We start from the raw sequence: 12,772 nt of genomic DNA, 5'->3' as shown, positions 1-12,772 counted from the left end.
CCGTGGGTTTCTGTGCTGGAGTGCTGGCTCTGAAGGGTTCAAGAGTGCTTTGTTTTTCAGTTTCATGCTCTCAGACTGTTCTTTGTGTTTTGATACTTGTAGAAACTTAACCTCTTATTTCTAAACTGGCAATATTCTGATGTTTGCTTTAGTGCTGATGCCAAATGTTTAACAAGCAGGCATTAAAAATGCAGCATGGCATTGGCAGCGCTCGGTGCCTTATGCTGACCTCTCTTGCCAGTTGCCTGAGACAAGTTACCAGACATTTGTCATAAATTGTATTTAGTAGTTGTATGCAAACAACAGAGTAGTTCTGATTTACTGTAAGAATAAGCATGATTTTGTAGCTTAAAGCAGAGATCTAGGCATAACCATTCATTTTTGTTGCTCTCAAAAGAGAAATGTACCATTAGTGCTTGTTTTCTTTATTTTTGATGAAAGAAAAGTATAGTAGCATGTGTTAAAGATGATGGTGCCTAATTGGCAGCTCAGTCTCAAATACTACAGATCAGGTAATTTTGAAGAAGCATGTATATAAACTCCAAAAAAACCTATTTGAAGCTTATGCCAGTTTCTATACAAACTACATAAAAACTCAATTGGCCTTTTGCTGCAATAGCAAGTTTTTCCTGTGCCCTAAAAATAAAGTGTTTGTTTTGTGTCTTGAATGTGGTTTTCTTTATGCTGCATTTGGATTTTTATAAAATCCACCAGTTCTCAAATAAAGACCATTCCAGGCTTTGGGAAGCAAATTTTTATAAACAGATTTTTTATGCTGTCGGTCACACTTAGTATTGCTATTTAATTAAGTTGATACGGAGTCAGATACTCTTTTAACAGTTTTTTTTTTTATTTCTATCTTGGTCTCCTGGGTTGGTTTGTGGTTTGTTTTTTTTGTTACCCTGTTGGGACTACAAGTGTCAGTAAATATTTAGGAAGTGTGGAAGCTTGCACGGTGGTTGTCTTTTTCTTCTTCTTCTTTAAACACCTGTGTTGTTCAAACAATAACATGAAACACCCGTGTTTCTGTAATGCTGTGATCTTTGAGACAGAGTAAGAAATAAAGCCCTTTTAGAAATATGTGGGGAAAAAACTCCTCTGAGAAGAACAGCAGTGAACAAAGTCCCATCAGTTCCAAGTTTTAACCCTAATGCATTTCAAGGCAGTATTTGCTTTCTGCATTTTTATGTAGCCTAACAAAAAGAAAAAAAAAAAAGCAAATTAAATTACTGTATTAGTCTTAATGTTAGAAGTCTGCTGAGCTCATCCAGCTGTGCAGGAGCCCTCCTTTGTCATCACATCAGCTTTTTCTGTACACTTACATAGTGTGTGGAAGCATCAGCATTACCATTGCTGTGGTGTCTGTGTTGGGGATTACTTTGCTGAGACCTTAGCAGGCTGCAGCGGTGTGTTCTTGCCCACACTTTCTGTCACTGTAGTTATTGTCTTGTGCCCACAGCTAATGCTGTGCCTGGTATTTTAAATAAATTTGGCGTACAGGGCTGCTTTTTAGTATTTAGGATTTTTCAAGCAGAAAGCTACTGCCGAGATATTTTGAGTGTCCTTATACCTGGTACTTTTGTGTAATTAACATTGTATTTTTTTAATGTAATTTATGTAATTAACTTAATATTTTTTCTGCATGCATCCCTTCTTCCTTAATCACAGGGGCCTTTTTTTCTTACTAAGCAATCCTGGCACTGCCAGCTGCTGCATCCTCCAGCTTCTTCCACTGCTAGTTGATGAACTGTAACCCCAAACCATCACAAAACACAAGTAAAATACCCGTCACATTTGAAAGTCATTCTTAGAAGGAGGTGGAGGCAATGTAACGCTTGCAATCCTTTTATCCAGAGGAGGAGTGCTGACCTTAATAGCCGCCTGGCAGGGTCTCTGTAAGGGATCTGGGCTCGAGCTGCCCGACAGCTGGACGGAGCTTAAGCGCGGCGGGTCGGGAGCCCCTGCGTGCTCTTAGACAGAAGCGGTGAGAAAGGAGCAGGCTGCTCCTGATGGTGTTACTGGTTGTAGCTGGAGCTGGCAGTAAGCTTTGGGTCCGCAGACAGCGTTCGTGGGCCTTGGAGATAATAGATCATTTAACCCTGTCCTTAGAAACCAAATTTCCTTGTTAGTTCCTTGTTCACAAAGCAGTTAACTTCCCAAGAAGAAAAGGTCACCTGAACCCACACGTGACTTCCTGGGATCCAGAACTTCATCACGTCAGAAAAACACTCCAGAACGTTAAAGGGAAGACATCTTGGAGAGGATATAGTTCAAAGGCATAGCAATGCCTTTTGGAGGCTGTGGTGGCTGGAGAAGATACCAGGGATTGCTTGGGGACATTTTGGGGCCTAGATAAGTTTAGCCCTTCTCCCTAGGGGGTGAACGTGGGCCAGAGCAGCTGTTGGTTTCAGCAGAGGATGGCATAGGGAATAGGCAGGCTGGGAACAAGGTGGTCGCTCAGGGCTGTAGAAGACCATGTGTTTCTGACAAACAGCGATTCTGTTGGTTTCCGTTTAATAATGATGCACACGGGTGGGGGTCAGGCATGCTCTCAAGTGCAGAAGTAGGCTGGGTTTAACTGCATCAGTTCAAAGTAAGCAGTTCAGCTTCAGCTGACGCTGCTTGAGGTGGGCTGGACTTCTTAACGCAGTTTCTGTTTATGAACGTTGAATGCTATAGGCTCCTACCTAGCAGATAGCTTTGACTTTCTGACCCAGCAGTCACTCTTATAAAGAAATCTGAGGTACAGATTTACTTTTTTTTTTTCTTTCTTCTCCCTCTTTTGAGGAGCAGCTCCTTCAGAGGCTTACAGCAGATTCTCAGTCTCAGCCAAGTCAGCAGGCCTACTTTTTTGAGCAGGTAGAAGAGCCATCATTTTGAAGGCTCCATTTCCTACTTTTTGAAGAGCTGACATTTGTACTCTGTTGTCCAGCGATGTTACAGTATTCTAGGACATAGTGGGCAGAGTACAATTAATCTACAGGTACCTGTTCTGCTCCTCTCTGAAGTTGTATATTACGTAGATACACTGGGACACAAGCAGAAGTGAAGGAGCCTTCTCTTTCACTTCATTTCCAAGCAAATTTAAAAGTTGTGCAGTATATGGTATTGTTTGCAAGAACTAGAAGTATTTGTACCGAAATTTCCTTCCTATTAAATAACAGTGCTTGCTGAAGCTCACAGAGGTGTTGCTGAGCACATGATAAAGGCTCTGCTTGGTTGTAACTTCTACGTGGCGTCCAAAAAGGCTGTAATGAAATACCTCTTCCTCATCGTGTTGCCGTAGTTACAACATACGGCACTCAAAGTTGAAGATAATCTGTGAAGTAATTTAAAAGATAGCAGACCATGTATAGTAATATTTTACTTGAATTTATGTATTGCATTAAAAGGATTAAGCTTTACCGTATACCAAATTGTCACCTTCAGGTTCTCTGGGGGCTTCATTTTAAGTGAAAATGAGGGGGAAAAAAAAAAGTGGTTCCTCTTGTCCCAAAGGCTGCCTGTTGGCATGAAGGTGTATTTCTGAGATCTTTAGATTCCCCTGTCTGTTAGTGTGTAGCTTCCTTGAGAACCCTCAAAACATCTTGACTCATTCTGAAGAAATCTGATCCTAAATCCTTGAAAAGAATATATTCTGAATATTTACAGAAAGTAAGCTTTTTCAGTTTGACTTTTTTGTTTGTCACCCAGAGGGGCCTGGGGAGCCAGGCTGTGTGCACTGATAGTACTACTTTGGAGAATGTTTAATCAATGCAATGCCTTTCCTGGCTGCAATCCTCAAAGTAGGGAGAAGTGCGTGCTGTCTTGGTTTCCTCACTGAACGTGTATTTCTGCTTCTTTGTAATCAAAATGTGTTTGGTGAAGTCCCTTAGCAATTCACAGCACGTTAGTACAACAGTGAAACAGTGTTTTCTACTTAGGTTGGCAATAACTTGAGTAATTTCCATGTGGTAGGTGGTAGAAACTCTGGGATTAAGTGCTCATGGTAGTAGGTCATGTGAGTACGGAACACTGGAATCCAGTTACACTGAGCAGCAGGAGTTGTGCTTATTTTGCAGTTTGCAAGTAAAACAAGCCCTGCGATTAGCAAGACTAAGTAACGAACTAAAGTGGCTGCGGTATTTGGACAAGGTGCCTATGAGGGTGACAAAGATCAGTGAAAGTTGGGCCCCTTTCCATATGGGTCAGATGGTTTACCTACATACATGTTGCCGTTTCATTACACAGGTAATCTTCTGCGTGATGAGGGCTGATACTGCTAAAACTGCAACTGGAATCGTATAGATTGTTTTATACTGTAGGTGGCTTTGTGGAGCACAGAGCCACGTAGATCTAGGAGAGAAGAAAGAGCTAAGGCTGGTTCGCGTTATCTTTCAGCCATGTGTTCTTGGTGTGTATTTTTGAGTGCAGTTTTGGTTGCCTGTCAGCAGCAGAGTACCGCTCCAAACGCCACGTGCTCTGGTGTTAGTCTTGCTGGCCGCAGCTGCCTGCTGGAGATAGCCAGGGTGAGAGCTTTCAAGAGCTTGCATCCAAGCCATCCACGGATCAAAACACATCACCTGGTGCTTGTCTGCCATCTCCAGTAAGAGATGCTTCCTCTCCTTCAGTTGTTCAGTTTCTCTTCTTTTAGTTGGTCAAAATGGGCATATAATACCATTCAGATCGACCTCAAAAGAATAGGTTGAATTTTAGTATCAAGATGTTCTCAAGCCATGTCAGGAAAATGCTGTGGAAGGACTGACACCATTACTTTGGCCCTGGAATGAACTAGAGTTGGAGAAAGCATTGGACAGAAAACGACCATTTTGCCAGATGAATTTTCAGATGGACCAGTTCGTCGTGCTGCTAACATGAGAGTTTGTTGGCACAGTGAGGGGATCATGCCTGGGAGGGCTTTGTGCACTGGGGGGTTTTGTTGTGGGGTTGGTTTTTTTTCTTTCCCCCGTAACTATGCTATTTATAAAGCATTTGTTTAGATAGTTTTGTTGTAGGCCTACTACTACTTCAGTGTCTAAACAAAAGTGTATACCCTTTTAAAAAAAAAAAAAAAGGAGGTGGAGAGTGGGGGAATGGGGTAAGGGGGGAGTTTGCCAGTTTCCAACCCTGGAAAAATGACTGATCTCCCACATCCATATGTATTTATTCTGACCAGTTATTTCAAGGAAAGATACTTCTTCCTAAATAAATCATATTCTTACCAAATATATAGGGTTCTGAGCCTGAAAATACATAGGTAGTCTTCTCCGTAGCACTGTCCTTTTTACATTGGACCTGTGGCTTCGTGGCCTTTGGAAGGAGTCTGATGCCTAGATGCTGGTAAGGAAACGTGGTATTCGGTCCTCTGCGAGGTGCTAGATCCAGAGTTTTTCTCAGTATTCCATGGGTAGTAAGAAACAGCAATGTGAACAGTGTCTTCGGAACGCTGTTTTATTGAGGGGCGGGACGGGGGGGAGCAGGGAGATAGAGTAGCAGTAGCTATTCTTAATTAGCCATGCAAGTACTTCGGTGTTGTCAAATTTGGTACTGTTTGCTTTTCAATGAGGACTGGATTTAGAGGGGAGGGAGGGTGGGGAATAGCCTTAAAAAAAAACTTTTTAAAAAAGTTTTTAAAAAAAGTAATTTAAAAAGGACTTTTACAGGAAACTATGTTTTTTTTTGTCTGAAGGGTTATTTTGAAAGCTGCAACATACATAGAAACAGGATAGCAGGTTTTGAAGTGAAAGCATACGCCAATCCTACAGTAGTTCGGTGTGAAATCCATCACGGCCAGACCGGAGGAATCTATGTTCACGAAAAAGGAAGAGGACAATTCATAGAGAACAAAATCTATGCAAACAATTTTGCAGGTGTTTGGATTACCTCAAACAGCGACCCAACAATAAGGTATCGTTCTCATTGGTATTTTACTGCTTAGAAGAAGAGATTTGATAGGGATGGGAAAAGTGCAATTTTGTTTCATTTCTTTAGAAGGAACTGTAAATACTCCTGCATATGTAAAAACAAAATTGTTGTCTGTATTCAGTTGAACTGAATTTTTAATTTGTGTGTATACTTGGAAGTGTGTATTTCTCAAGTTGACAGAGCATTGATTCTCTACTTTGGATACTGTACAGTCCTAGACATTACATACACATGTAGTGTTGTACAGCATATAGTAATAATTCCATAACATGGATACTTCTGTTTCTTAGGGGAAATGCAATTTTTAATGGGAATCAAGGTGGTGTTTATATCTTTGGTGATGGAAGAGGCCTTATTGAAGGAAATGACATTTATGGTGAGCTCACTTGCTTATTGCATCTTGAATTTTGAGAAAAATGAGTATGTAAGTGGTTAACAAAAATGTTATTTAACACAGGTAATGCATTAGCAGGAATACAGATTCGAACAAACAGCTGTCCCATAGTTCGACACAACAAGATTCATGACGGTCAACATGGGGGAATTTATGTGGTAAGTATTACCTACAGCCAGGCATGCAAACTTGTTTTCTGTTCAAATAAGCGTTGGGAAAGGGTATTCTACGTAAAATATTTGATTGTACTTGCAGTGACTGAATTTCTTACATTAGAAACTAGGTTAATTGTAATAGACTGAAGCTGGTGCTGATATTTAAAAGATGAAGGCTCTTACGAATGTCACTAAATTATTTCTGTTAGAATAAAAAATTTACAGTGGGATAAATGACAGAATTTCACCATTTCTTGGTTAAAAGCTTTTTAAAGGTTTAGTTTTCGTAGTAGTTTTTCATTATTAAAAAAAAAAGGCAACCTGCTTGACTTTTTTTGGAGTGTAATATGTTTACCAGTAACTTCAGAAAATCATTTTTCTTTTGCCTTCAGGATGCTATACACTGCAATTGCTGCACGGTCCATGTACTGTAAAAGTGAGGAATAAAGCGCAATTTCCAGCATGTGCAAGGGCTCTGCTAGTTGAACTGAAAGAGCTGTCAGGCTCCCTTAAGCAATATCAGATTTTGAGAAATATTTGTGTATCTTTCTGCCAAAAGTTACCTAAGGTTCAGCTAACACTGCAAGTGTGCAGCTGCATCTACTCGTTCTGAAAATCTAACCAGAACAGCTTACCCCGACCGAGAATACTGTTGCTTTACTTTGAAGCACAGACACTAATGATAATTAACCTTCAGAGACATGCCAATTTTTTGTCAGTCTGGTGGACAGGGCTGAGTTTAGGTTTAAAGTGCCGGGTGCCAGAACTTTCAACCGATTGCGTGGCTGGGGAGAGGTACCCCTCTTCCAACAGCTAGCAGGTTTGCAAATACTACTGCAGAGCCTTGAAATGCAGGGGTCTACATGTGAAGTGTTCTTCATTTCATGGAAAACGTTCAAAATCATGATGCACTGTTATTTAACAAAGAAAATATGTACTCAAATGGAAGAAAAATTACGTCGCCACAGTAAGGAAGCCATAGTGGGGAGATATGGGTACAGCCAGGAAAATAGTATTGGCAGTTAGCAGGTTTTCTCAACTCTTAAATTGTCTTCAATTTAGCATGAAAAAGGACAAGGTGTGATTGAGGAAAACGAAGTTTACAGCAATACTTTGGCTGGAGTCTGGGTGACAACAGGGAGCACTCCAGTCTTGAGGAGAAACAGAATACACAGTGGGAAACAAGTGAGTTTTGCTCCGTGGTTACAAGGGGGCCGTAGAGCAGAAAGCTATTCTTTATACTTCATTACTTTGGAACTAATAACGTAATTCTCAATGTGTTAGGTTGGAGTTTATTTTTATGACAATGGACACGGCGTGTTAGAAGACAATGACATCTATAATCACATGTACTCAGGGGTTCAGATAAGGTAAAACACATTCTGGTTTTGTGTCGAAACAGATGTCGCTTGTTTTATGCTCTTTTGTGTCTTTTTAACTGTTCTTGTCAGTTATTTTTAGAAACACACTTTTTTCAAAACCAGTATGTCTGAATAGCCTCTGCTTCAACTTATAAGAAACTTAGTGCTGATGCAGCCTGGATGTTGCCTAGGATGTGTGTCCCTTGAAGTCTGTAAAGCTGAAATATGTTTGGAAATAATGGTATTTTAGTAACATTTTTAAGCAGTGAGATTTATGGGGCATTTCTCTAGAGGAGTTTTAAACGTTTGGCCTTAGGAGATAGTGAACAGTTTTAAATTATTTCTTTGCTTACGTTCCCCTCTAGAACTGGAAGCAACCCCAAAATCAGGCGCAACAAGATCTGGGGTGGTCAGAATGGTGGGATTCTTGTCTACAATTCTGGTAGGTTTGTTTGTCACGTTTATCCAGAATTGTTTATGTTCTGCAATTTTATCTCTTCCCAGTTATTATCCTTTTCAATTTTATTTTTTTCTACCCTTCCTTCAATTTTAGGGCTTGGATTTATAGAAGACAATGAAATTTTTGATAATGCCATGGCTGGTGTATGGATTAAAACAGACAGTAATCCTACACTAAGAAGAAATAAAATCCATGATGGAAGAGATGGAGGCATCTGTATATTTAATGGAGGAAGAGGTAGTTTTTTCCCTTACTGGCATATACTGAATATTCTGGATCAGAGTTTAATTTCAGATTAAGCAGTGTCCTTTTTAAAGTGCTCTTTAGAAACCTAGCTCTTGTCTTCTGAAGTAATAAAATAATTATAATGAACATACACTGATGCTTTTTAGCCTTAATTACATCAGTAATACTGAAATCTGTGGGAGGCAGAGAGGTAATTAATCTCATCCGAGAAGACTGTTAGATTGCTGCTTAGGACAGTCTTTTTATCCCATCTGCTTTTGTAAGCTTTGCCATTTGACTGAAAGACAGTGTTGAATGCAAGTCGTGTCGCCAAAATCGTGCATCTGGACGGTTCAGGTTCTGCCGGTGTCAAAGATGTAGGGGTGGGGGGAAGGTCTTTAAGGCGTCTTTTATATGCTTGCAAATTTGGAAGTGGTCCTCCTCTGAAATCCCCTGGCTGTTGTGTGTCCTGGTACCAGCTTCTGATATTTTGTAGCTAATTGCTTGCTGTGAATGAGATTTCATTTTAAGTTAAGCATTTTAAAGTAATCCTGTCCTGCAATAATGAAAACGCAAGTTAAGCTTTGCTTTGGCAGGCTGCTCATTTTAGAGGGCCAGAACAGAAAGATGTTAGGAAAACTGAAGGAAAATTTGGGAAGTGAAAAGACTCGGTGGTTCCTCAAAAATAAAGCGGAGGTTTCTGTAACGGTGCACACAATCCCAAATTCTGTTCCGTGCAGTGGAAGAGGTACACTTAGATGACTGTACGCTGAAAATTAAACTGGTCTCACTAACTTCAGTGCTCTTGGTGGGTATCCCCCACATGAAAGGAGTTAGCGGGGTGATGATAATACATGAGATCATAGGAAAATGCTTCACAGAAGGGTTGCAGGTAAGGAGCTGTTAACGAGTTCGGGCTGTGTGTCTGTTGGTCTGTCATAGGTCTTCTGGAGGAGAACGATATCTTCAGGAATGCTCAAGCCGGTGTTCTTATTAGCACCAACAGCCACCCTGTGCTAAGGAAGAATCGGATATTTGATGGATTTGCTGCAGGTTTGTGTTTAAATCAGATCTTGAAGCGTTAGAGCTTAGAGTAAGCTCTTCACAAAGCTAACTCTGAGTGTCTTTGCCCCACAGTCCTTAGACATTTGAAGAGAGATTGGGATGTCCTTCGGTGTATTCTAGAAATCACTTGAGAATTCAGAATTGTAGCCGGAATATCTTTACAGCGGTCTCTGGGATTAATAGCATGTTGAGTAACAACACATAATCTGTTTTAGCATTTTTCTGTGAAATACTTTTTGATTATTTTATTTTAGAAGTAATCGATAAAGTTGGCTAGGTCATATTTATAGTTGATCTGCTGGATGCTGGTTTGAATATTTTATCACTGCTTAAAAAACTAGGAAACGGAGCAAATAGACTTTAAAGAGATTTGAATTGCATCTCAAGCTCAACTTTCTCACTCCACAAACTTGAAAAATTATTAAAATGAGCATTTCTTACTCCAAAAGAGGTGAAGAATGTTTAATAGTGATTTTAGTACAATTAACTGTTTAATGATCACAGTTCCGTACATCTTGCATTCCATTCCATTTCAACTAAAATTGCATTCTTGAGTTTTCTCCCATCTTTCTTTCAGAAGAAGCAAGTTTTCTGAGAAGAGCCTCTAAAGGTGTTGTTTCAGTGTGGTGGGGGGGAAGGATAGGTTGCTGTCAAGAGCAGTCCTGGACAAATGACTTGGAAGACACGGGTTACTGATAAAAGCTAAGATTTAAAGAAATGAATTTTAGGTGCCCATCTTGAGAACTTTTTTAAAAAGCTATTTTAAAAAGGGTAAGGTATGTGCACAAGAACTTTCAATTCTACGTGAAGATGACAGCTTTAAGCACCCAAAAGTCATATCCCCCTTGAAAATACATGATCATAGTACCATTTTAGTGTCGGATAAACTAGTAGTGTATTGTTTCTAACAGAAACCATGCATGCCAGCTGTAGCTCTTTGAAAGGATTCAACAGAAACGTTTGAACCTCAGTTTTATAGCTAGAAATTGCACTGCCATTTGCTACAGCATTTTCCTTTCCGCCCCCCCCCGCCCCCGAGTTTATGACTGTTTAAAAAAAAATTAACAAACTAGATCATGAGAGAGGTACAAATGCACAATCGGGATTTAACTTTCCCCACTTTCTTTTCTCTTCTTTGTTCTCCTGAACCCAATAAAGGTATTGAAATAACAAATCACGCAACTGCAACATTAGAAGGCAATCAGATTTTCAACAACCGCTTTGGAGGTTTATTTCTAGCATCTGGTGTCAACGTCACCATGAAAGGTGAGTGTGAGCCCTGGTTTGTCATTTGTTTGCTTTGCACTTTTTTTGTTGTTGTGTTTTTGTGCTGGGTTTGGGGTTTATCATGCTGCTTTTTCCAGTTTTGGCTCGGATTTGGTACCACCTTAAGCTGATTTGTAAATTCAGAGTTGCAGCTGAAGGCAGTAAGCCAAGCTAAGCAATCTTAGATTTTTAGACAGCCACTTTCAAAGATAACTTAAGGTTTTCCTGCCGTATTAAAACACTGTTATTAGCTCTTCTGTCTCAGAATTGTTTCTGAACTGGTTACTGGTCTGTGGCCCATCTCACATTCCAGTTTCCAGTTAGTGTAATGGAAGGGCTTTTGTCACATGTCTGACGGCAAGTGTCCAGTAAAGAAATACACCTGCCTGGGCTTTCAGGATCTAAACCCATGAATATTCACAATCCCAAATCACTTCTTTTCAGAAGAGAGGAACAGTTTGCATACATAAAATTCCCACGTGTAGTGGGGAAGTGTGCATGGGACAGGGTCCTTTTGGGGGAGGTGGGAGCAATGGTGTGAATGCCAGAGCCCCAGGGTGTTACTCTAGAAGAACAGAGTTCAGTTTGCAGAATTTTTACCTGCTTGGTTGTACTTGTTAAGCCCTTTCCTGTGTGTTCTTTACACCGCTCACAACAGCAGGTCTGGCTCCTGCTTCGCGGCTCCTGCTCACCGAGTGCCTCAGTCAGCGCAGTGACGCGGTGGGGAGCGGGCAGGGCTAGTTTGAGGTGCGCTGAGGGCCTTGGCAGAAGATCTGGCAGCTGAGTAAGAGAGGATTCTCGAATTCGCTGTGCCTTGGACACAGCTTTCAGGTGCTGGTCAGACCTAATTCCCACTTCTGCTGTGCTGGAAAGTGCCTTGTTCTTAAACTCCCCTGGGGAAAAGCCGCACTTTTCTGTGTAAAAACTAACAGCAGACGAGAGGTTTCCAGACATTTGGGTTTCAGACTTCTCAACAGCGAACTTCAGCCCGATAGGAAGACTTGTCCCTCTAATCGTTTATTTACAAGCGAGTATTTAAAGGCAGGCTCATCAGGTGTTCCACGCGGTGCGTGCAAGGAGGAGGTCTGAGGCGCGCGCTGCGCCGCCCGGCCATCTGCCTTGTAATCTGGCACGGAGGATTTGATGGGCTTAAAGGCCAGAACTAAACCGCAGGCATAGAATGAACTGTGCCGGGTGCCTTTAGCTCTTAAAGGGCTGGGGTGGGGTGGGGTGGGGGGCTCTGCTGTAACGTATCAAGGAAAAAAAAAAAAAGTCATTGATCCAGATGCGATTAGTTCTTGGGTTTGTTTTTTTATTACTTCTTGCCTGTTTGTTTTTTGCGTTTTTTTTCACAACAGATAACAAAATAATGAACAATCAAGATGCCATAGAAAAAGCTGTCAGTAGGGGCCAGTGTTTATACAAGATCTCGAGTTACACCAGCTACCCGATGCACGACTTCTACAGGTAACAGGTTCTTTCCCTGGCTTTGGGTCAAGGGTTTCTCTGCTGGCACGGCCCTGAACAGCTGCTGGCTGCCCGGGAGTGCCACGGGGCCCTTCCCCAGCTGCAGCAGGAGGGGACTGAACAAGTTCCTGTTGTCTCGAATTTACTGGGGGTTGCAGAGAATGTACCCGAGCTGGCGGGCTTGTACGGCCAATACGGCCAAACTGCTATTTTGGAATGCGGAACCGCCAGCGTGCCGTGAAATCCAGCTTCACCGCCGGTTCCCAAGTTTTTCAGTCCCACGTCCATCCTCACCTTGGTGCTGTCCTGCCCCTGCCCCCTCCCCCAGCGCCTGGGTTTGTGGCTCATGCCTAATGTGGTGCCGTTTTCCTGCAGATGTCACACCTGCAACACCACCGACCGCAATGCCATATGCGTGAACTGCATTAAGAAGTGTCATCAAGGACATGATGTAGAATTCATTAGACACGATAGG

General features: G+C 41.5%; 1 protein-coding gene across 2 annotated transcripts in view; it reads left to right on the top strand.

Moving 5' to 3' along the window:
• The window catches only part of FBXO11 (F-box protein 11), a 78,969-nt gene that overhangs the window by 64,756 nt on the left and 1,441 nt on the right, over nucleotides 1–12,772 (top strand). For both annotated transcript variants that reach the window (XM_080408031.1, XM_080408030.1), the window contains exons 12-22: nucleotides 5,669–5,886; nucleotides 6,195–6,280; nucleotides 6,362–6,456; nucleotides 7,516–7,638; nucleotides 7,738–7,823; nucleotides 8,180–8,256; nucleotides 8,368–8,511; nucleotides 9,442–9,552; nucleotides 10,723–10,830; nucleotides 12,189–12,297; nucleotides 12,673–12,771. In XM_080408031.1, the coding sequence (XP_080264157.1) occupies nucleotides 5,669–5,886; nucleotides 6,195–6,280; nucleotides 6,362–6,456; nucleotides 7,516–7,638; nucleotides 7,738–7,823; nucleotides 8,180–8,256; nucleotides 8,368–8,511; nucleotides 9,442–9,552; nucleotides 10,723–10,830; nucleotides 12,189–12,297; nucleotides 12,673–12,771 (1,256 nt within the window). The remainder of the gene's footprint in view (nucleotides 1–5,668; nucleotides 5,887–6,194; nucleotides 6,281–6,361; nucleotides 6,457–7,515; nucleotides 7,639–7,737; nucleotides 7,824–8,179; nucleotides 8,257–8,367; nucleotides 8,512–9,441; nucleotides 9,553–10,722; nucleotides 10,831–12,188; nucleotides 12,298–12,672; nucleotide 12,772) is intronic.

The sequence above is a fragment of the Falco punctatus genome (genome assembly GCF_963210335.1).
Source record: "Falco punctatus genome assembly, chromosome: 12".
NCBI lineage: Eukaryota > Metazoa > Chordata > Aves > Falconiformes > Falconidae > Falco > Falco punctatus.
Note: the sequence above shows the minus strand (reverse complement) of the source record. Positions and strands in the feature narration are given on the sequence as shown.